The 24203-nt window shown below is 45.4% G+C and overlaps 1 protein-coding gene across 20 annotated transcripts in view; it reads right to left on the bottom strand.

The window, feature by feature from the left end:
• LOC137524117 (uncharacterized) overlaps positions 1–24203 on the bottom strand; it is a 515954-nt gene that overhangs the window by 204674 nt on the left and 287077 nt on the right. For all 20 annotated transcript variants that reach the window (XM_068243637.1, XM_068243636.1, XM_068243632.1 and 17 more), the window contains one exon: positions 6364–6663. In XM_068243637.1, coding sequence (XP_068099738.1) covers positions 6364–6663 — 300 coding nt within the window. The remainder of the gene's footprint in view (positions 1–6363; positions 6664–24203) is intronic.

Raw genomic sequence — 24203 nt, 5'->3', positions numbered from 1 at the left:
CTATAATATCCGAAAACTGAGATATAATGATTTTTTTCTATTTTTTTCTTAAGATTCCTGTGAAAATGCATTTAGAAAAAAATAATTCTTTGCAAAATGTACCACCCAAACAAAGCCTAATTGGTGGCGGAAAAAACAACAAATAGATCAATTTATTGTGATAATTAGTGATAAAGTTATTGCCGAATGAATGGGAGGTGAAAATTGCTCGGATGGATAAGGTGAAAAATCCCAGCGGGCTGAAATGGTAAAAAAAAATACTCTAAAGTCATTTATTTTCTCAGCTACACCTACTATTCAGCCACACAGAATGCATCCTAGCTTCCGAAGAGTTGCTACTACTGTTCATATAGCCAGATGAAATAGTGTGTTTTTAACCATTTTTATCCGCAGCTCTTAGAATCAGTTATAGTAGGTCCTCTGTCTTTCTACAGAAGTGGTGGCAGTTTTGTACCCTGAAGTAGTGTGTAATTTGGGTTACTGTAGTTCGCAAGCCCCCTTCTAACCTGTCTGCTGCCAAAATTCCAACGGTTCCAGCTCATCTATTGCGTCTAAGAGGTTGGACAGTCTGTGGGTTGACATACATTGGAAGGCACTGAGCAGTCCGGCCACTAGGGGGCCTGTTATAGCTGCCAAAACTGCCGATCCCTGCTGCTCCTAAGGCCCACACTGCCCCACTTTGTTTTCGTGACCTCTGGGTCATGGCGCTGCCAGCATGCAGGGAGGCAGGGGTGCAGCAGGGGGCGCAGCCAGGGGGAGAGAGCTGCCCAATGGCCCCAGTGAGCGTTTTGAGCAGGGATTGAGCCTCCCATTGCCCTCTGAGATAGCAAAAAATATTGTTGCTAATTTCGGAGGGCTATAGTGCGGTGGTGTGGGGACACATAGGCATGTCATGAGGCAGACAACATGCCTCCCTGTCCCATCTGCCCCCCAAGGAACCACCTCAGGTACTCTTTAAGGTAGAATACTGGAAACAAGTAGGTATTAACCACTTCACCACTGAGGGGTTTTACCCCCTGACCACCAGAGCAATTGCATCTCAGCCCTGGGGTGACATACATTGCCCACTGCTCCCGAGCTATCCCATACTGATGGCAAGTCCTTTTAAATCCATGGAGGAAGGTGTCTATATCAGAGTCTTTGTCCATAGTGGAGAACTTATCCAGGGGGATTCTAAGGACTCCCTCACCCCTCCATGCTTCGGGTGCAGCAGACCTATTCTGCTTCTGCTGAAGCAGCTCCAGCTGGTGTTGATGATGGGCTCTAACCCCAGGAGCTGTAGATCAGCTTACAGAGACGCCATCTCTGTGGTAAATAGACCTGGACATCACCTCCGCTGGCATCCTATGGCAGGAGTGATACATCCTCCCACACGATGTGAGCTGCATCTGCTGACGTTGGAGCACGGGTTTGCTCTGTCTCATCATATTCCTCAAGGGCACAGACTAGCTGCTCCTTGGTCTGGCCCCTCACCGTCTTGATGCCTCTGTGCTCACAAAGGTGAAGCAGGTCATCTCGGCTCTGTTTCACATAGCTGGTTGCTTTCTGAGCTATTGTATTGCCAAACAAAAGATAGAAAAGAAAAACAAGAAGGAGGGAGGAGAAGCAAAATGCCAAGTGTGTCCCTTTGAAAAAAAAAAGTATATACAGTGGTGTGAATAACTATTTGGCCCCTTCCTGATTTCTTATTCTTTTGCATGTTTGTCACACTTAAATGTTTCTGCTCATCAAAAGCCATTAACTATTAGTCAAAGATAACATAATTGAACAAAATGCAGTTTTAAATGATGGTTTTTATTATTTAGTGAGAAAAAAAACTCAAAACCTACATGGCCCTGTGTGAAAAAGAAATTGCCCCCTGAACCTAATAACTGGTTGGGCCACCCTTAGCAGCAATAACTGCAATCAAGGGTTTGCGATAACTTGCAACGAGTCTTTTACAGCACTCTGGAGGAATCTTGGCCCACTCATCTTTGCAGAATTGTTGTAATTCAGCTTTATTTAAGGGGTTTTCTAGCATGAACCGCCTTTTTAAGGTCATGCCACAACATCTCAATAGGATTCAGGTCAGGACTTTGACTAGGCCACTCCAAAGTCTTCATTTTGTTTTTCTTCAGCCATTCAGAGGTGGATTTACTGGTGTGTTTTGGGTCATTGTCCTGCTGCAGCACCCAAGATCGCTTCAGCTTGAGTTGACGAACAGATGGCCGGACATTCTCCTTCAGGATTTTTTGGTAGACAGTAGAATTCATGGTTCCATCTATCACAGCAAGCCTTCCAGGTCCTGAAGCAGCAAAACAACCCCAAACCATCACACTACCACCACCATATTTTACTGTTGGTATGATGTTCTTTTTCTGAAATGCTGTGTTACTTCTACGCCAGATGTAATGGGACACGCACCTTCATTCAACTTTTGTCTCGTCGGTCCACAAGGTATTTTCCAAAAAGTCTTGCCAATCATTGAGATATTTTTTAGCAAAATTGAGACGAGTCTTAATGTTCTTTTTGCTTAAAAGTGGTTTGCGCCTTGGATATCTGCCATGCAGGCCGTTTTTGCCCAGTCTCTTTCTTATGGTGGAGTCGTGAACACTGACCTTAATTGAGGCAAGTGAGGCCTGCAGCTCTTTAGATGTTGTCCTGGGGTCTTTTGTGGCCTCTCGGATGAGTTTTCTCTGCGCTCTTGGGGTAATTTTGGTCGGCTGGCCACTCCTGGGAAGGTTCATAACTGTTCCATGTTTTTGCCATTTGTGAATAATGGCTCTCACTGTGGTTCGCTGGAGTCCCAAAGCTTTAGAAATGGCTTTATAACCTTTACCAGACTGATAGATCTCAATTACAGTACTTTTGTTCTTATTTGTTCCTGAATTTCTTTGGATCTTGGCATGATGTCTAGCTTTTGAGGTGCTTTTGGCCTACTTCTCTGTGTCAGATAGCTCCTATTTAAGTGATTTCTTGATTGAAACAGGTGTGGCAGTAATTAGGCCTGGGGCTGACTACAGAAATTGAACTCAGGTGTGATAAACCAAAGTTAAGTTATTTTTTAACAAGGGGGGGCAATCACTTTTTCACACAGGGCCATGTAGGTTTTGAGTTTTTTTTCTCACTAAATAATAAAAACCATCATTTAAAACTGCATTTTGTGTTCAATTATGTTATCTTTGACTAATAGTTAACGGTTTTTGATGAGCAGAAACATTTAAGTGTGACAAACATGCAAAAGAATAAGAAATCAGGAAGGGGGCAAATAGTTTTTCACACCACTGTAGATTCTGCACTGAGTAGACTTCTATAGGCTACTTGCTTCTAAAAAAACTTTCAGCCCTTAATACACAGGTGGGTGAAAATAGAGAAATAAGGAATTTTTTTTACCAAATTGTTATTATTCTTATTAAAATGTATTTAGAATAAAATAATTCTTAGCATAATGTACCACCCAAAGAAAGCCTAATTAGTGATTAATTAGACAAAACAAGAGAAGATTGTTTCGTTGTGATACATAGTGATAAAGTTATTGGTGAATTAATGGAAGGAGCGCTAAAAGGTGAAAATTGCTCTGGTCCATAAAGGGAAAAACCCAGTCAGTAGTGAAGTGGTAAAAAAGGGGGAGAATAGAAAGATAAACAGTGAAGAAGGAAGAGCACTAAAGAGGAGAGAAAGAGCCCAGGGCCCATATGTAATTTATTTTTCTCCTGACTTTTCTTCTAGGTGATATTTTCATAATCTGTAAATAAAATGCCTTTTAACCAATTCATGTCCTAACTACAGTATATTCACATCATTGCAAGTGGCTTCTGAAAGCCACATGACGTGAATATAAGTTGTGCCCTTTAAATGAGCACAGCGTGTGTGCTGGCACGCACCTGGGCTCATCAACCCCCCTCCCTCTAACTACACTAAACCTGGATGCCATCCCGGGGGTCCGATCCCCCCCCCCCTCCATGCTGCGATCGGGCAGCATGGGGAATTACAAAGATGATTTCCCACCTAATCTTCTTCCTGCGCGGCGATCTGCTCCCCTCCTCCCTTTCTTCCTCCTCCTCCTCCCGGAGGGAGGAGGGTCTCGTCTTCCAGGGAATTGTAGTATTTCAAAAGCCAGCTTACATACCGTGGCTGGAAATTGAACCCAGGCTGGGCTGGGAATTGAACCCAGGTCTGAGTGTGTGGTAGGTAACTCACTTAACCACTATACCACCACCAACACTACATGCTGAAGCTAGCAGCTGTACCATTATGATCAATCCAAGAGAAAAATTAGCTTGCTTAAAGGGGAACTGAAGTAAGAGGTATACAGAGGCTGCCATATTTATTTCCTTTTAATCAATACCAGTTTCCTGGCAGCCCTGCTGGTCTATTTCTATGCAGTAGTATCTGAATAAAACCAGAAACAAGCATGCAGCTAGTCTTGTCAGATCTGACTTTAAAGTCTGAACCACTGAAACACCTGATCTGCTGCATGCTTGTTCATGGGCTATGGCTAATAGTATTAGAGGCAGAGGATCAGCACGGCTGCCAGGCAACTGGTATTGATTAAAAGGAAATAAACATGACAGCCTCCATATACCTCTCTCTTCAGTTCCCCTTTAAGGATTTGTAGCATGTTAAAAGCCAACTCACATTGGTTGGGAATAGAATCCAGGTCTGAGTGTGTGGTAGGTAACTCACTTAACCACTATACCACCACCAACACTACATGCTGAAGCCAGCCTAGCATGTACCATTATGATATATCCAAGAGAAAAATTAGCTTGCTTAAGGATTTGTAGCATGTCAAAAGCCAACTCACATTGGCTGGGAATAGAACCCAGGCCTACCGCTCTGTAGGCTGCTATCCTAACCATTATACCACCAACACTACATGCTGAAACTTCTTGGAGCAGACTTACTACCTACCTCCAAAAGACACACATACATCCCCATAAAATCATTCAATAGCAACTGCATGCGCAGTCTTTGTGGTACACAGTCTGTGTAGCACAATTGGTTAGCGTGTTCGGCTGTTAACTGCAAGGTTGGTGGTTCAAGCCCACCCAGGCATGGCCTGGCCTTTTGTGTTCAACAGTTGTCCGAAGAGAACCCCAGATAGCCAGGTAGATTCATCTCTCTCTCTCCCTCTAGTAGGGATGGTCACCGCTTTCCGCGGAATTGTATTTTCCGGAATTTTTAGGCGGAAATTGGTCATTCCGTTCCGTTTGGTCGGAACGGAATTGCTTTTTCAATCTGGAGGAATTCCGAAATTGCCTGTGATATTCTGCCGGTATCCGGTGATGGTTTTAAGCTGAAAATTCAGTTCAATGGCATCAAGTCCTAGAGAGAGAGAGAGCTCATTTTTCTCTTGGATATATCATAATGGTACATGCTAGGCTGGCTTCAGCCTGTAGTGTTGGTGGTGGAATAGTGGTTAACTGAGTTACCTACCACACACTCAGACCTGGGTTCTATTCCCAGCCAAAGTGAGTTGGCTTTTGACATGCTACAAATCACTAAGCAAGCTAATTTTTCTCTTGGATTGATCATAATGGTACATGCTAGACTGGCTTCAGCCTGTAGTGTTGGTGGTGGTATAGTGGTTAACTGAGTTACCTACCACACACTCAGACCTGGGTTCTATTCCCAGCCAAAGTGAGTTGGCTTTTGACATGCTACAAATCCTTAAGCAAGCTAATTTTTCTCTTGGATTGATCATAATGGTACATGCTAGACTGGCTTCAGCATGTAGTGTTGGTGGTGGTATAGTGGTTAAGTGAGTTACCTACAACACACTCAGACCTGGGTTCTATTCCCAGCCAATGTGAGTTGGCTTTTGAAATGCTACAAATTCTTAAGCAAGCTAATTTTTCTCTTGGATTGATCATAATGGTACATGCTAGGCTGGATTCAGCATGTAGTGTTGGTGGTGGTATAGTGGTTAAGTGAGTTACCTACCACACACTGAGACCTGGGTTCAATGCCCAGCCTGGGTTCAATTCCCAGCCACGGTATGTAAGCTGGCTTTTGAAATACTACAATTCCCTGGAAGACGAGACCCTCCTCCCTCCGGGAGGAAGGAGGAGAGGAGGGATAATAGGGTCTATGGGCTACCATATAGGATAAACAAGGTTACTTTAGCGATTTTTTTAATTTTTCCAACGGAATCCGGAATTCCGTACAAATCCGGCGGAATTTTCATAGCAACGGAATTTAACACTGACGGAATCCGTGATTTCCGGCGGAACGGAATTTGCTCTTTCCGATCATCCCTAATTTTCAGCGCCCAAATTACCACAGCACCCTTTTTACATATATGCTCAGGAAATAGCCTCAGATATCTCCATGTAGATACATGTTTAGCTCTTTTTTAATGCTTAGTTCTAATAATATTACCTGCATAATCCAGCGTGAAGTCTTCCTGGAGAGGTTGGGTGAGAGACTCATGTTGGATTCTACAGGAGAAGGTCCGCCCTCTGTCCTCCTCGGTGGGAGTTACTGTCACTGAACTGGTCACACTGTACATCCCATCTGGATGACTCTGAGGTTTCTCCACTCTCACATTGTTCAGTATCTCTCCATCCCGAAGCCATTTAATGTTGGTGTCCTTCGGGTAGAAGCCATAGATGAAGCTGCGCAGGACGCTCTCTCTATTTGTTAGAACTAGTTTATCTGTGATGGTGATTCGTGGAGGAGCTGTAACATACAAAACATGTCATTACAGCATAATCAACTGTAGTGTGCCAAAAAAAAAAAAATAAATAAACAGAATGTAAGGCAACGTAATTTTCCGACGTACCCATTTGCCTTTAGCATATAATAACTAAGTTCTTATCAGTGGCGTACCTAGGGAATTTGACACCCGGTGCTGATTATTTGAAAACACCAACCCCACCCGCAAAGCAACCATTTTTTTTGATGGAAGGGTTGACGAGTTGGGGCGCCAAGGGTGTTGCTGCAAATTTTGGGGGATTTGGGGGGAAAAAGAGTCATCGGGATGTGGACGGAGCTATCCGTTACGAAACTCTGTACTCTACACAGTGCTGCAGAAAATGTCAGTGCTATATAAATACACAATAATAATATGGTAGGATATTAGACTATGACTAGGGTACAATTAGATTTAGAGCTTCTCTGAGGACAATCAGAAAAGGGAGACATACAATAGAGGGGGATGCATGGGGGGGGGGGTAAAGAGGTAGAGGACGACCTCTCACCAGGACTGCAGACATCACCACTGCTGTTTGACAGGGCACGCTGTTAAAAGAAGCCACTAAAATCTGAAAAGAGGAAAGGGTCACTGGGAAGACAACAGCATGGGGGGGCAGGGGGGGGGGGGGACTGGGAAAAGATTACCTGCAATCAAGCTAATCTAAATTACCTGGAGCTTGCTTCTCTGCTCACTACAGAAGTCGTCTGTCGGCACCTGTATCACTGGCTTCTGCATCAGGATTAAATAGTGAATAGTCCAGGGCACTCTAGTATTACAGCAGCCAGTGTACATGGCTACTAATGACAGGCAACTTCCTGCCACCTCTCCCTGCCAATGTCCCAGCTGCAGCACAGCAATCATTCTCTCTACTCACCCTGCTGCTCTGCACATTCACTCACTGCAGACTGTGTGTAGAGAGCAAGGAGACACATTGCCCACGGGACAGGAAGGAGGAGGGGTGCTACATCTAGTGCAGGAAGTAGTACAGTCCCCTGCACTGCCTGCTGCTATTTTCCTGAATGTTGCCCAAACTATCAAAAAAGGTCCCAGGTGGAAGAATACAGCGACTGAGCACCACAGCGGCACCCCTAGCCATGGCTACGCCTGGTGCTGTGAGCACCTGCAGCCTTTTGATAGGTACCCCACTGGTTCTTATGGGTATTTCTGAAAAAGTCTACATGGAGAACGAAGCCCATTTTCAGGTGACCAGAAATGAAAGGATGCTGCTGTACAGCCTGTCGCTAACACAGCCATTTTCAAACATGTATCATGCACTGATTGCTTTTAAATGTTCCCAATGGCTTTGCCTTTGTTTTACCCCTGTGTTTGCCTTTTCTTAGTTTTACTATTGTGTTTGCTTTTCCTTAGCTTTATTATTGAGTTTGTGTTGTTTGCTCATTTTTCTTCCACAACCAGTATTTTGTAATAGCCACTTAATGACCAGCTAACGCCCATAGGCGTCAGCAGGTCTTACGTGAGTTACCATGGAAACGGCCGCTCGATTGAGCGGCCTTTCCATGTCAGTTCACGGAGGGTGTCTCTGTGAACAGCCGGAGAGCCGCCGATCGCGGCTCGCCGGCAAAATGTAAACACGCGGGGAAGAAATCCCTGCTGTTTACATCATACGGCGCTGCTGCGCAGCAGCGCCGTGAGGCAGATCGGCGATCCCCGGCCTCTGATTGGCCGGGGATCGCCGGCATCTGATCGGCGGAAGCCTATCCTTCAATGCGCAGGACGGAAGTCCGTCCTGCGCATTACGTAGGAAGAGGGAGGTAAGCAGCGTGAGGGCGGAAATGGCTGTGGAGGGGGGCTTTGAGGAGCCCCCCCCCCCCGCAAATTGCAGATGGCCGGTGGTGATCAGACCCCCCACGGCAGGACGTCCCCCTAGTGGGGAAAAAAAGGGGGGCAGTCTGATCGCCCTGCCTATTACCCGATCTGTGCTGCGGGCTGAAAAGCCCACGCAGCACAGATCTGCCAAAACTCGGCCCATCCTTAAGTGGTAAAGAGAAGAGGAAAATTATCACCTAGGAGATAACTCAGGAGAAAAAGTGAATTGCATGTGGGCCATGGTGTCCATTTTCTCAAAGCACTATAGTTCTTCAAGATGAATGGGTTCATCAACAAATTGGGAAGCTCAGCTCACTTTACTCAACCCTATATTATCTGCTCCGGTCTGTGCTGTGTAACCACTAACATTTTGTGCGTTATCACTATGTTCAGCTTAAAGGGGTTCTGTGGCCATTAAAAAAAAAAAAGTGTCACTTACTTTGGGCTTCTACCGTCCTCCTGAAGCTATCAAGTCCCATGCTGTCACTGAAGCCACCCCTCCCCCCCCCCCGTTTCTCGACACCGGTCACCTGCCAATTATTCGCCTAAATAGACGCTCCTCGCTCCCGTGCGCGTCATTGGGAGCTTACTGTGCAGGCGCAGTACAAAGTTTTCTTGTACTGCGTCTGCGTAGTAAGCTACCGTTAACGTGCGTGGGAGCGAGGCCGCGCAGCCGCAGTGCTATTCGTCTATTTAGGCAAATAATTGGCAGGTGACAGCATGGGACTTGATAGTTGCAGGGGGGGGGCGGTAGAAGCCCCAGGTAAGTGACACTTTTTGTTTAAATAAAAGGCCACAGAACCCTTTTAATTTTCTTTGAGGGTCACTTTAGCAGGTCTGATAGCCCATCTACATGCTTAGGGAAGGGGAGATTCTTGGTGGTTAACCGTAACCTTCGAGAGTCTAGAAAAATGGGAGGGACAAGAATCCCAATGTTGCAGTATTGTTGGGTAAATCTTTTACCAACACTAGCAGGTTTGTGCCCATTGGACATGGTAATATTTGGAGGACAACAGAATTTAGCAGATTGTGCTAGCAAGTTGAGGGTTTTATACAAACTATGCAATTTTCCCATCAGATCAACTGATCAATAATTTCTAGCATGTTTCATCTGTTTCTGATCAAGAAAGTGATGGACTTTGAGATCAGTACGGCGCAAAACTGATCTCTCTCTACCCTGCATGCTTTGGCTACATCATCTCCATTGCTGTCATGCCTCCATGAGTTGTTTTCATCTGTGTGACCTGGCTCCAGTGGTTTTTGCTAGTTGTCATAACACCAACGTTGTTTACGAAACTTGGGAATAAGACTGTATAGTGTTTTTTCAGCTCTCTCTGGGAAGTTTTTTACTTCATCGTCTAGAGTGCATCAGACTCTGTACCTGGAACATACAGTTTTCTTCGAATTTAATTCTAATTCGACTATTTCCAACTTTGAGGTAGATGCCGGCGGATGTATGTGGATGTAAAGATGTGCTAGGTGTTTGAGCTGTGACGGGGTGGCCATCCCATTTGCTTTTTAAATTTTATTTATGGCAACTATGTGCTTAATAAAGTTTATTACTACTTTTTGTAACCGACATTAGGCTATGAAGTTAAAAAAAAAAAAATCCTGTGTTTGAGTGATTTATGGTGATGGGTTTTGCATGTCCTGCATTTGAAAATTTTCCACTGCCAAATTGCCAATTCATTGATTACTATGATCTCTCTCTGGATTGAAAGCAGATCAGTCATACTGGAATTATAAATTGATCAGATGATCTGAGGTGAAAATTGCATGGTGTTTATAGCCTAATGTTGTGTAGACAACCTGCAGTTTTCCAGTTAGATTGGCGGATTGATGGATAATTTCCAGCATGTCTAATCTGCTTCCAAATGAGAATGTCGATATTGAAATCAGTAGTGCACAATATCAAGTCTTTTTTTGATTGGAAGCAGATTGGACATGGCATAAATTATTGATTGATCTATTGATCTGAGGGGGAAATTACCTGGTGTGTATACAACATTTCAGATCAATCTTTCAATTAGTCTTGGCCCCTTAAAGTCTAATGCTAGATACACACTATGCAATTTCCTGATGTGGTGCTGTAGCAGATGTAGTGTTCACGCCTGCACATTGTCAAAGTGAGTAATGGATACATCATAATATAGTGTAATATAGTGTCGGAACATGTTAGAGCTTGCATTTTTTTAAAGTGTAACTGGCGGGCATAAAATCAAAAATCAATTCTTTATTTTTATTTGGTAAACAAGTAATAAGGATGCTAACTAGGCAATCCAAATGTCAAAATCACTATTACTTTTCTTGCTGATAAATGGTCATTCCCCAGTTTACCTGACTCTTATTTGGTACACACAAAATTCTCGGATTGGCCAATATTTCTCATGCTGAGACAATGCTATAGTGAATCCGGGCAATGCATACACAATTAGGCAGAGGAGAGTAAGGAAGGAAATGACATCAGGATTGGCTTCAAAATAGCCACAGTTAAAATGGGAAATGCTAAGAAGGATTTTCTCTTTTTTTTACTGTAGAAAAATCACTAAAATCAAAATGTGGGCAGTGCAATGCATATGTTATGTAAGCAGAGCAAGTGTTTATCTACATACAGTATATATGTGTTTTTTTTTCTGAGATAGTATGGCTGACAGCTCCTCTTTAAGAAATCTATATATATAAAATCATATGTGTGTATGTATGTGCTGCGATCACTTGAAAACGCATTGACTGATTTGAATGATACTTGGTATACAGATCCCTTACTACCTAGGATGATATGTTCTGGGGTCTCGCATCCTGGGCGGGGCTACAAGCATCAAATCGGATTTCACCCATTCATGTAAATGGAAAAAATGGAAAAGGCTGCCATTCTCACTGTAATCGAGCCAGAGTCCCCACACTTGGCACAGTTGGTCACTTGGTGACCGAGGTTACAAAGCCAGGAAAAGTGGGCGGAACATAAAACAGCCAATCAAATTTTAGACATTCGTTTTCAATAGGAAAATGTAAACTGCAGCCATTCTTACACTGTTAATCACTGAGTTTTCAAACTCAGCACACTTGGCCACTGGGTAAATGAGATTAAGATTCAGGAAAGTGGGTGGAGCCTACAACAGCCAATCAAAATTCACCTATTGATTTCCAAGAGGAATATTTAAACTGCTGCCATTGGTACACTGTTAATGGCAGAGGCTTCAAACTTGCTAAAGTCGGTCATTGGGTGACTGGGGTTCAAATCAAATTCACTAAAAGGGTGGGGCAACAAACAGCCCTCAGGTTGCCTTGGTGGATAAACTGCTTACAATCACACTTTTTTCAGGAACCTGAAAGCTCACAATCTTGGTCATTGAGTGACTGCGTGTCAAGGTTACATAAAGTGGGCGGAGACAAATACAAATTTTACCAGGAAAATATAAACTGTAGCCATTCTTACACTGTTAATGGCAGGGTTCCCAAACTACAGTCAGTCAGTGAAAGCCTTTAATAGAAGACTATTTGTGTTTTGAGAAGGACAAAGTGATAGAGGGTGAGTTTAGCTGCATAGAGTCAGTGACAGAGGGTGACTTTAGCTGCATGAAGTCTGAAATAGAGGGTGACTTTAGCTGCATGGAAAAAAAGAAGGGAACACCGAGAGTCCAATATAGTGTAGTATATACAATAATGGGTAATGAGAGGTATATAAATGAATATACTCACAAGTCAGGGTTACCGTTAGTGTTGGGCGAACAGTGTTCGCCACTGTTCGGGTTCTGCAGAACATCACCCTGTTCGGGTGATGTTTGAGTTCGGCCGAACACCTGATGGTGTTCGGCCTTTTAAGTTCGGGTTCGCCCCGAACTATTGAATGGCCGCCGAACAGGTCCCCTGTTCGGCCGAACAGGGCCCTGTTCGCCCGAACATGCCGCAATACGGCCCCCCTATGGGGTCGCAGGCATAAGGGGGGAGCATGCCCCGATCGCGGGGGGGGGGGTCGGAAATTCCCCCCACCCCCTCCGCTAGCGCTCCCCCCTCTGCCCGCTTCCCCATACAAAAGTTTAAGGAAAGTACCGGTGGTAGTGGATGGCCTGGCAGTGGCACTGTGGAGTGAGGAGGAGGAGTCCGGAGAGTGACGCGTTGAGGGAGGCCGGGCAGCGGGCGTGAGGTCAGAGAAAGGGCGGAAGTACCACAAGGGTACTACCGCTGAACCGCCCGCTGCCCGGCCTCCCTCAACGCGTCACTCTCCGGACTCCTCCTCCTCACTCCACAGTGCCACTGCCAGGCCATCCACTACCACAGGTACTTTCCTTAAACTTTTGTATGGGGAAGCGGGCAGAGGGGTGAGTGCTAGCGGAGGGGGTGGGGGGAATTTCCGACCCCCCCCCCGCGATCGGGGCATGCTCCCCCCTTATGCCTGCGACCCCATAGGGCCCCCAAAAGCGGGATGTTCAGGGAGTTCGGGGTTCGGCCCGAACATGCCGAACATCGCGGCCATGTTCGGCGAACTTTCCCGAACCCGAACATCCAGGTGTTCGCCCATCACTAGTTACCGTATAGGTAACCACTGTAATAGGCAGGTGAGGAGATTAGACCTGTCCTCACTCAGGATTAAGAAGTCGCTCTCTGTAGATAGGGAGAAGAAAAGGGGGATTCAACCCCTCCACCAGGGGTGGATGCTGATATTGTAAGGAGAACAGAGGCGCCAAAAGAATAAAATGTATTAAAAGCTTTAAAATTCCTCGGGAGGCGGTGGTGGACTCATCTCCCCGAAGTAGACATAATACCGTCAATTTTAATACAAACAAGTTTATTTATATACTCCAATAAACAGTGCAACGCGTTTCGCAAGTATATTCCCGCTTCTTCAGGCAATAACAAATAGGAGTACACACAGTACAGTCTCAGGGTCACGATAAGCGTCTTGAGACTGTACTGTGTGTACTCCTACACTTTATATACCCCCTCTATTTTATCTATCATCTTCAGCTATTAAATGTTAACTAAGGCTGCTTTCACAGTGAGAGGTTACAGGCGCACGTTAGAGCAGCCTGTAACGCAGCCCAACTCACAGTAATGAAAAATCAATGGGCTGTTCACAGTGCCCACGTTGCGTTACATAGTAACGCTGTACGTTCTATGAAAGTGCAGCATGCTGTGCGTTATACTGGGCTTTAGCTGCGTTAGACTGTTTGCACATGCACAGTGATTAGCCACATGGCTAATTAATATTCACTGCACTGCTGACGTAATGTATTTCTTCCTGGAGAAGCCGCTTTGTGCGCCGATTGGGTGGCGGGACCACGTGATGCGGAGTGTTCCGATCACGTGATCTCCGCAGTCTACAGAACAAAAAAGGCGCACCAAGAGCCACATAACGCGGATCAATCTGGCGTCCTCCTTCAACACCACCAGGCGTTGCGTTAGGGGCGCGTTATGCAACCTTAACGTCCCCTAAAATGCAATATCCTGATGTGAAAAAGGCCTTAGTATGTGTGGATTTTGCCTGTATCATAGAAGGCTGTCACTATCCCTTCTTCACCTACCATAGATCTTATAGAATCTGTCATTGTACACTGGCTAAAGTCAGCAGAATTTATAATTTTACATGTAAGCGTATTAATACCACTAAATTCCAATTCCTCGTTTTGTCCACCTGCAGTTGAAATTAAGTATGCGTTTTTAACATACTGGTAAGCAAGGAAACAAGATCTCTCCTTAATGTAGTCTCTGAAGCCGTTTGGGTTGCCTAGCAACGAGTCTTCTTCCACCATGTATCTTTGAGGAGGCAAAGTGGGTGGATACACGAGCCGGTGCAGTGTCAGAATGGGCAGCCATGCAGATTGGGCAGCCCCGCATGCGCAGTAGGAGCCTGTGCCCCAATTAATTGCGCAGCCACGTAAAACGTCCTAAATATCTCCGCTTCCGCACCACGTACACTCCCGAAATTTTCAGGGGAGGGAGGGGACCCCCAGATCTAGCTCTGTGCCGAATTGCAGCCCCCGAGCCCCGCTGGTTCCCGAGACTGATTGCAGCAAACCTATCTCGGGAACTAGCGGGGCTCGGGGGCTGCAATTCGACACACAGCTAGATCTGGGGGTCCCCTCCCTCCCCTGAGAATTTCGGAAGTGTAGGAGGTGCGGAAGCGGAGATATTTTAGGTAAATAGTGTCTAACTTCCCACTGAGCATGCGTGATACTCAGTAAGGAAGGCTGCTTCCGGGCTGCCCATTCTGACATTACACCGGCGGGCACCTCCCCACTCATTGTATACAGCCGTCCCATTCACGGTGTGGATGCGACCCGTATCGCACCCAGAGACTACGTCATGCGCAATGTGCGCCGCTGCTATGACGCTGCACACATGAGGTGAGATACGTGAGCCGCTCTGTTGCTATGATGCATTTGATTGGCAGCAGAGCGATACCTAACTAGTAGAGCGCTATTGATTGGTGGATGACGTTTTGTGTCACATGCTCAGCTCTCAACCAATGGGAGACTGAGATTTATGATCTCATAAGAAAAAGCTTTTTACAGTACCCCAAGCGTTCTGCTTTTATAGAGGACGGGTGGATGGTAAGATTATGAGTGCAGTCATGTAAATGTATGTATGCTGACATACCATTTAATCCTAGTTTGGACTATTATACACGTGGTGGTGAGATAATATGATTGGTGATTTCTTTGATTGACAGGCAATCCCACCAATCTTCGACAGAAGTGAGCAGGGAAGCCCAACCCTCTCCTGCAATCCCTCATTTGGAGTATAAAAGGGCTGCACGGAGGACATATACTTATGGCTGCCACTATACAGCCAAAATTGCTATACCATGTATTGACTTTGATTATTTTGTGTAGTGTAAATATGCACCTTAGCACGAAATGCAGCACTCTAGCACTTTTTTTATTTATTTTTCCCTTGAAAAAGCTACCTTTATTGTAGTGAAACATGTTGGGTTTTAGGTGGGGTTAGTGTATATTCGTATTTGTAACAATGATGATGGGCGTTTGAGGTTTTTTCCTCATACTTATCATACAATGCTTACTAAAGCTTAGCCCTCACTTTGTTATATTCAGTTGTCAACAGTGTGAATGGGTTTTTTGACGTGTAATCCTCATATCTTCTATACTTATACCTATATACCATATCTTCTATACTTATACCTAAGTATAACCCTCGCATTGTGAACTCAGTCGTTGGTATAGGCAAACGCAGGGGGGGATTACAGCTGGCCAGAATCCCCCCTCAGACCAGGGCCGGTGCAGTGTCTGGGAACAGGCACAAGTTGAGACACCAGAATATCTGCAGGCATCCTTCAGCTCACAGCACCGTGCTGCTGCCTACACTATATGCCTCCCCTTCCCCTTTCTTTCCTGGCTACAGTTGACTTTGGATGGAGCAGCAGTGTGTGTACAGAACATGGAGCAGCTCTGAGGAACTTAACAGAGCCTGGTATGAGCACAGCCCTGTGCCCTGCTGTGTAAATTCTTAACTTTCCCCTTCATTAGCAATGTCAGCTGTCCTCATTATTATCTGTATCCAAACTGCTCCTGATAGATCTCATTGTCGATCGGAAGCAGATTGGACATTTAGGAAATAGTTTCCAGATCCTGTCAGTGGGACGCAAAATTGCATTATGTGTACCCAGCATGATGTACCATATTATTATATTGTATTGTGAATGGCTGATTTAGAGCTTTCAGGAATCCCCCCCCCCCCCCTTGAAAATCTTACGTTTGCCCCTGTATCATTAGACTTTTGCTCGTTTATTAATGTGAGTAATGATAGAGGGCTCTAGAGGTTTTTTACCTTATTCAAAAAATTGATACTTACCCAAGTTTTGCCCTTACATGAAATATATTACTGTTGCTAATCCACTTTAGCCTGGAATTCTTCCCAAGCTTTTTAACTAGAGATGTCGCGAACCTCCGATTTTCGGTTCGCGAACGGGGTTCGCGAACCTTCACGGAAGGTTCGGTTCGCATAAAAGTTCGCGAACCGCAATAGACTTCAATGGGGAGGCAAACTTTGAAAACTAGAAACATTTATGCTGGCCAGAAAACTGATGGAAAAGATGTTTCAAGGTGTCTAACACCTGAGATCTTTCAGTGACTACAAGAGGGGGGAAAAAAATTCAAAAATACCTTATAGTTTTTGAGAAAATCAATTTTAAAGTAACTCCTTCTGACCGTGGGAAAATTAAGCGCCCGCCGACTTTAGCAGTTAATAGCAAAGCCGTTTTAAAAGCTAGAAACCCCAAACTTGCAGAAAATGTTAAGAAGAACAGTGGGAATAAGAGGGAATTTTTTTTTTTCAAAAAGACCTTATAGTTTTTGAGAAAATCAATTTTAAAGTTTCAATGTAAATTCTCCTTCTGACCGTGGGAAAATATACCCCCGCCGACTTTAATGGTTAATTGCAAAGCCCCTTTAAAAGCTAGCAACACCAAAATTACTGAGAATGTTAAGAAGAACAGTGGGAACAAGAGGAAAACATTTTTTTTCAAAAAGACCTTATAGTTTTTGAGAAAATCGATTTTAAAGTAAAAAAAAAGGAGTCGATTCATAAAAAAAGAACCGATTCATTAAAAAGATCCGGCTCATTCATGAGCCGTTAGTATAGCAGAGAATGCATCCTCGGAAGGACGTGAAGCTGCTGGCTCCCGCTGCTGTCTCTCCCCACCTGCCTGCACCTGTCAACCCCCACCTAGGCTGGCACCCAGCGCACCCATGGGTGCACTTTGTGCCAGCCTAGGTGGGGGTTGACAGGTGCAGGCAGGCAGGTGGGGAGAGACAGCGGGAGCCAGCAGCTATGCATCCGAAAGGACGTATTCTCTGCTATGTGGGTGGGGGGCGTCGGAGATCTTCAATCAACTTAATAGAAGATCGCAACATAAGAGGATACAGTTCGGTTGATCAATTACCGTGGATATTGGCGTGGGAAATTTTTTTTAAAGGTACAGGTGAGTATTTCTGGCTAATTAAGAAAATTTAAGGACTTTTTTCGTGGTTGTGTTTTTATTTCATTTAACCCTTTGTGGAAATGGGTAACGGGTACTTTGTACCTCTATACTCATTTCTCCTGGGAGGGGGGTGGGCATCTGCGGTCCCCTTCTTAAAAGGGTCTCCCAGATGCCACCATGAACCCCCCCCCCAGGGAGTCGTCGCCCCCACCTCCTCCTGGGGCACCGGAGGTTGGGAAGAGCCCCTTGTCCATGGATTGGACAAGGGCTCCGGGGGGGGGGGGGAGGGGAAGGCTTGGCTGCCCCTCCCCCCCCCCCCCGGAGCCCCCCATACCATGGACCATGCGGGTTGGTATAGCTCAGGGTGCGAAGCCCCAGTCGGCCGGGGCTCCGCATTCTGGCTATCCCAGCCTGCATGGGAGACAAGGGGTTACAGAGGCTCGGGAGGGGGGACCCCACGTCATTTTTTTTTCAGATTTCCCACACTCAGCACATAAAAATAATAATAATAAAAAAAAAAATATATATATATATACATATATACACACACACACACACACACACACACACACACACACACACACACACACACACACACACACACACACACACACATAAAAATTTTCAAAGGACTTACGAGGCCACAAGTATGAAAAAAGTTAAATACCATTTCATAATCCAAATCCATGGAGGACGCCATCTGCGCCCCCCTGTTCATTCTGCCATGGCACCCGCAGTAATACCGGCCTCGGTCGAGTCCTGACCCCTCCAAACGGGTCGGGTTCACATTCCCCCCTCAATATGGCCGCCACAGATTGCCGCGGCTGCGCAGTCCGCATAGATGCGATTGCGGCTGCACAGCTCTAGGTCCTCCTCCCGATGCGTCCGATGTATGCACGCATATTGATGACGCGGCAGGAGGAGGCCCTAGAGCTGCGCAGGTGCAATCGCGTCTGTGCGGACTGCGCAGCCGCGGCAATCTGTGGCGGCCATATTGAGGAGGGAATGAGAACCCGACCTGTTCGGAGGGGTCGGGAGTCGGGACCCGACCGGGGCCGGTATTACTGCGGGAGCCATGGGGGAATGAACGGGAGGGCGTGGATGGCGTCCTCCATGGATCTAGATTATGAAAAGGTATTAAACTTTTTTCACTTTTGTGGCCTAGGAAGTCCGTTAAATATTGTTTCCTGCTTTCTTTTTAACATATCCTGCAAATTTGGTGTTGCTAGGATGTAAGGGGCCTTTTCTATTAACTGCTAAAGTCGGCGGGTGATGATAACCAACCAGAATTATAGGGGTGCAAAAGTGCTGAATTCTGCCATAGGCTTCCATTAGGCTCCCTATTTCACTTTCAAAAATCTCAAATCTTTTCAAAGGGCAATTGCTCAGCAGTGACAAATTTTCTAGCATTGTAGGAACTGTTAGGGGGATCATAACTGGTGAGTTTCGGGCCCCTAGGCCGAAGAGGTCATAGCCTAGGGTCACAAAAACCTGTTTATTTGGGCAATTTCAATGGTAGTGATGCTAACGTACATAAATCGCAGCAATGGCCGTTAGCAACGTCTGAATTTCACGAAATGTCTCATGCAGGTAGAAGACATATTGTTAGACTTGGATTCCAAAGATGGGGTTCCTACATCTCTGCAAACCAGAGTTACAGGGCTCCAAAATTGGTAAAATCCCCCATAGGCTTTCATTGGGCCTCCTATTTACAGTTCCAAAATCTCACATCTTTTCAAAGGGCAATTGCTCAGCAGTGGAAAATTTTCTAGCATTGTAGGAACTGTTAGGGGGATCATAACTGGTGAGCTTCGGGCCCCTAGGCCGAAGAGGTCATAGCCTAGGGTCACAAAAACCTGTTTATTTGGGCAATTTCAATGGTAGTGATGCTAACGTACATAAATCGCAGCAATGGCCGTTAGCAACGTCTGAATTTCACGAAATGTCTCATGCAGGTAGAAGACATATTGTTAGACTTGGATTCCAAAGATGAGGTCCCTACATCTCTGCAAACCAGAGTTACAGGGGTGCAAAATTAGTAAAATCCCCCATAGGCTTTCATTGGCTCCCTATTTTACTTTCCAAAATCTCACATCTTTTCAAAGGGCAATTGCTCAGCAGTGGCAAATTTTCTAGCATTGTAGGGACCCTTAGTGGGAACATGACTGGTGAGTTTCGGGCCCCTAGGCCGAAGAGGTCATAGCCTAGGGTCACAAGAACCTGTTTATTTGGGCAATTTCAATGGTAGTGATGCTAAGGTACATAAATCGCAGCAATGGCCGTTAGCAACGTCTGAATCTCACGAAATGTCTCATGCAGGTAGAAGACATATTGTTAGACTTGGATTCCAAAGATGGGGTCCCTACATCTCTGCAAACCAGAGTTACAGGGCTCCAAAATTGGTAAAATCCCCCATAGGCTTTCATTGGGCCTCCTATTTACAGTTCCAAAATCTCACATCTTTTCAAAGGGCAATTGCTCAGCAGTGACAAATTTTCTAGCATTGTAGGAACTGTTAGGGGGATCATAACTGGTGAGTTTCGGGCCCCTAGGCCGAAGAGGTCATAGCCTAGGGTCACAAAAACCTGTTTATTTGGGCAATTTCAATGGTAGTGATGCTAACGTACATAAATCGCAGCAATGGCCGTTAGCAACGTCTGCATCTCACGAAATGTCTCATGCAGGTAGAAGACATATTGTTAGACTTGGATTCCAAAGATGGGGTCCCTACATCTCTGCAAACCAGATTTACAGGGGTGCAAAATTAGTAAAATCCCCCATAGGCTTTCATTGGCTCCCTATTTCACTTTCCAAAATCTCACACCTTTTCAAAGGGCAATTGCTCAGCAGTGGAAAATTTTCTAGCATTGTAGGGACCCTTAGTGGGAACATGACTGGTGAGTTTCGGGCCCCTAGGCCGAAGAGGTCATAGCCTAGGGTCATAAAAACCTGTTTATTTGGGCAATTTCAATAGTAGTGATGCTAACGTACATAAATCGCAGCCATGGCCGTTAGCAACGTCTGAATCTTACGAAATGTCTCATGCAGGTAGAAGACATATTGTTAGACTTGGACTCCAAAGATGGGTTCCATACATCTCTGCAAACCAGAGTTACAGGGGTCCAAAATTGGTAAAATCCCCCATAGGCTTTCATTGGCTCCCTATTTCACTTTCCAAAATCTCACATCTTTTCAAAGGGCAATGGCTCAGCAGTACCAAATTTTCTAGCATTGTAGGGACTCTTAGGGGGATCATGAATGTTGCCACTGCTGAGCCATTGCCCTTTGAAATGGTGTGAGATTTTGGAACGGTAAATAGGAGGCCCAATGGAAGCCTATGGGGGATTTTACCAATTTTGGAGCCCTGTAACTCTGGTTTGCAGAGATGTAGGGACCCCATCTTTGGAGCCCAAGTCTAACGTTGCTAACGGCCATGGCTGCGATTTATGTACGTTAGCATCACTACCATTGAAATTGCCCAAATAAACAGGTTTTTGTGACCCTAGGCTATGACCTCTTCGGCCTAGGGGCCTGAAACTCACCAGTCATGTTCTCACTAAGGGTCCCTACAATGCTAGAAAATTTACCACTGCTGAGCAATTGCCCTTTGAAAAGGTGTGAGATTTTGGAAAGTGAAATAGGGAGCCAATGAAAGCCTATGGGGGATTTTACTAATTTTGCACAACTGTAACTCTGGTTTGCAGAGATGTAGGGACCCCATCTTTGGAATCCAAGTCTAACAATATGTCTTCTACCTGCATGAGACATTTCGTGAGATTCAGACGTTGCTAACGGCCATTGCTGCGATTTATGTACGTTAGCATCACTACCATTGAAATTGCCCAAATAAACAGGTTTTTGTGACCCTAGGCTATGACCTCTTCGGCCTAGGGGCCCGAAACTCACCAGTTATGATCCCCCTAACAGTTCCTACAATGCTAGAAAATTTGCCACTGCTGAGCAACTGCCCTTTGAAAAGATTTGAGATTTTTGAAAGTGAAATAGGGAGCCTAATGGAAGCCTATGGCAGAATTCAGCACTTTTGCACCCCTATAATTCTGGTTGGTTATCATCACCCGCCGACTTTAGCAGTTAATAGCAAAGGCCCCTTACATCCTAGCAACACCAAATTTGCAGGATATGTTAAAAAGAAAGCAGGAAACAATATTTAACGGACTTCCTAGGCCACAAATGTGAAAAAAGTTTAATACCTTTTCATAATCCAGATCCATGGAGGACGCCATCCGCGCCCTCCCGTTCATTCCCCCATGGCTCCCGCAGTAATACCGGCCCCGGTCGGGTCCCGACTCCCGACCCCTCCGAACAGGTCGGGTTCTCATTCCCCACTCAATATGGCCGCCACAGATTGCCGCGGCTGTGCAGTCCGCACAGACGCGATTGCACCTGCGCAGCTCTAGGGCCTCCTCCTGCCGCGTCATCAATATGCGTGCATACATCGGACACATCGGGAGGAGGACCTAGAGCTGCGCAGCCGCAATCGCATCTTTGCGGACTGCGCAGCCGCAGCAATCTGTTGCGGCCATATTGAGGGGGGAATGAGAACCCGACCCGTTTGGAGGGGTCGGGACCCGACCGGGGCCGGTATTACTGCGGGTGCCATGGCGGAATGAGCGCAGATGGCGTCCTCCATGGATCTGGATTATGAAATGGTATTTAACTTTTTTCATACTTGTGGCCTCGTAAGTCCTTTAAAAAAATAATATATATATATATATATATATATATATATATATATATATATATATATATATATATGTGTATATATATATATATATATATATATATATATATGTATATATATATATTTTTTATTATTTTTATGTGCTGAGTGTGGGAAATAAATGAAAAAAAAATGACGTGGGGTCCCCCCTCCCGAGCCTCTGTAACCCCTTGTCCCCCATGCAGGCTGGGATAGCCAGAATGCGGAGCCCCGGCCGACTGGGGCTTCTTACCCTGAGCTATGCCAGCCCGCATGGTCCATGGTATGGGGGGGCTCCGGGGAGGGGAGGGGCGGCCAAGCCTTCCCCTCCTTTCCCCCCCGGAGCCCTTGTCCAATCAATGGACAAGGGGCTCTTCCCAACCTCCGGTGCCCCAGGAGGAGGTGGGGGTGACGACTCCCTGGGGGGGGGGTTCACGGTGGCATCTGGGAGACCCCTTTAAGAAGGGGACCGCAGATGCCCACCCCCCTCCCAGGAGAAATGAGTATAGGGGTACAAAGTACCCTTTACCCATTTCCACAAAGGGTTAAATGAAATAAAAACACAACCACGAGAAAAGTATTTTATTATTCTAAATTAACCATAAATACTTACCTGTACCTTTAAAAAAGTTTTCCCACGCCAATATCCACGGTAAACGATCCAACGAACTGTATCCTCTTATGTTGCGAACTTCAATTAAGTTGATTGAAGATCTCCGACGCCTCCCACATAGCAGAGAATGCCTCCTTTTGGACGCATAGGTGCCGGCTCCTGCTGTCTCTCCCCACCTCCTCACCTGTCACTCTCACCTAGCCTGGCACCCATGGGTGCACTGGGTGCCAGGCTAGGTGAGGGTGACAGGTGCAGGCAGGTGGGGAGAGACAGCAGCGAGCCGGCAGCTTCATGTCCTGCTCAGGACGCATTCTCTGCTATACTAACGGTTCTTGAATCATCCGGTTCTTTTTAATGAATCGGTTCTTTTTTTTATGAATCGGCTCATTTTCCTTTAAAACTTTAAAATTGATTTTCTCAAAAAGTATAAGGTCTTTTTGAAAAAAAATTTTTTCCTCTTGTTCCCACTATTCCACTTAACATTCCCAACAATTTCTGTGTTTCTACTATGTAAGGGGACTTTGCTATTAACCATTAAAGTCGGCGGCCATTAAAGTCTATGGGGCGAATCGAACTTCCGCAAAAGTTCGCCTGGTGCAGGCGAACGCGAACCCCCAAAGTTCGCCTGGAACCGTTCGCCGGCGAACCATTCGCTACACCTCTATTTTTAACTATACATCAATAAAAGTTACATTTTAGTCCCTTTCTGTAGGATATAAATTGTGTGAAAAATCCTAAATCAGGTCTTGTGTTGCTCATCTTCCTTTCCCCTGCATACCTCTCTACTGCAAACGTCCGCTTTTAGAAGACTACAGGATGTTGACTGATTATGAAGACATGTAGATTTGTTATCCTTTGTAGATACTGTGGCATGACTAGCTGTGGTTTATGGGGTCTTAGGGCCCGTTCACACTTGAACGATTAACGATTTCCGCTAATTGCCTAAGCGCTAGCACTTTTTAAAGTGCTGGTGCAATAGAAAGTATAAGGTAGTGATCTCATTACCATGATTGGCATCGATTGTGGGCGATTTGCAATTAGCGCCAATCGCAAAACGCGTGGCATGCAGCATTTTGCCGTGATTCTGGAGTGATGGCGGTACAGTGCTTAATAAAGCGATGATTGTGATTACTCTGAATCGCGGAAGTGTGAGCAGTTATTTTACTGCGCTAATTGTTGTGAAACCACCTGCACAAAACGGTAGCGCAAAGCGATTTGTAGTGTGAATGGGCCCTTAAAGAGAGGAACACTTAAAGTGGACCCAAATTAAAAATACAAGATTTCAGAAATAAAATCTATTTTCTAACTTATAATAGTAAATAGCAGCCTTTTTTCAGCTGCATGATGACAAATATAAAATATTTTCCATTTATTGGAGGAACCCCTCCCTTCCTTTCATATTGCCGGGACAGAATCCGGCAGACTG

This window comes from Hyperolius riggenbachi, chromosome 7 (genome assembly GCF_040937935.1).
Source record: "Hyperolius riggenbachi isolate aHypRig1 chromosome 7, aHypRig1.pri, whole genome shotgun sequence".
NCBI classification, from domain to species: Eukaryota; Metazoa; Chordata; class Amphibia; order Anura; family Hyperoliidae; genus Hyperolius; species Hyperolius riggenbachi.
This window is presented reverse-complemented; position numbering and strand designations above follow the sequence as displayed.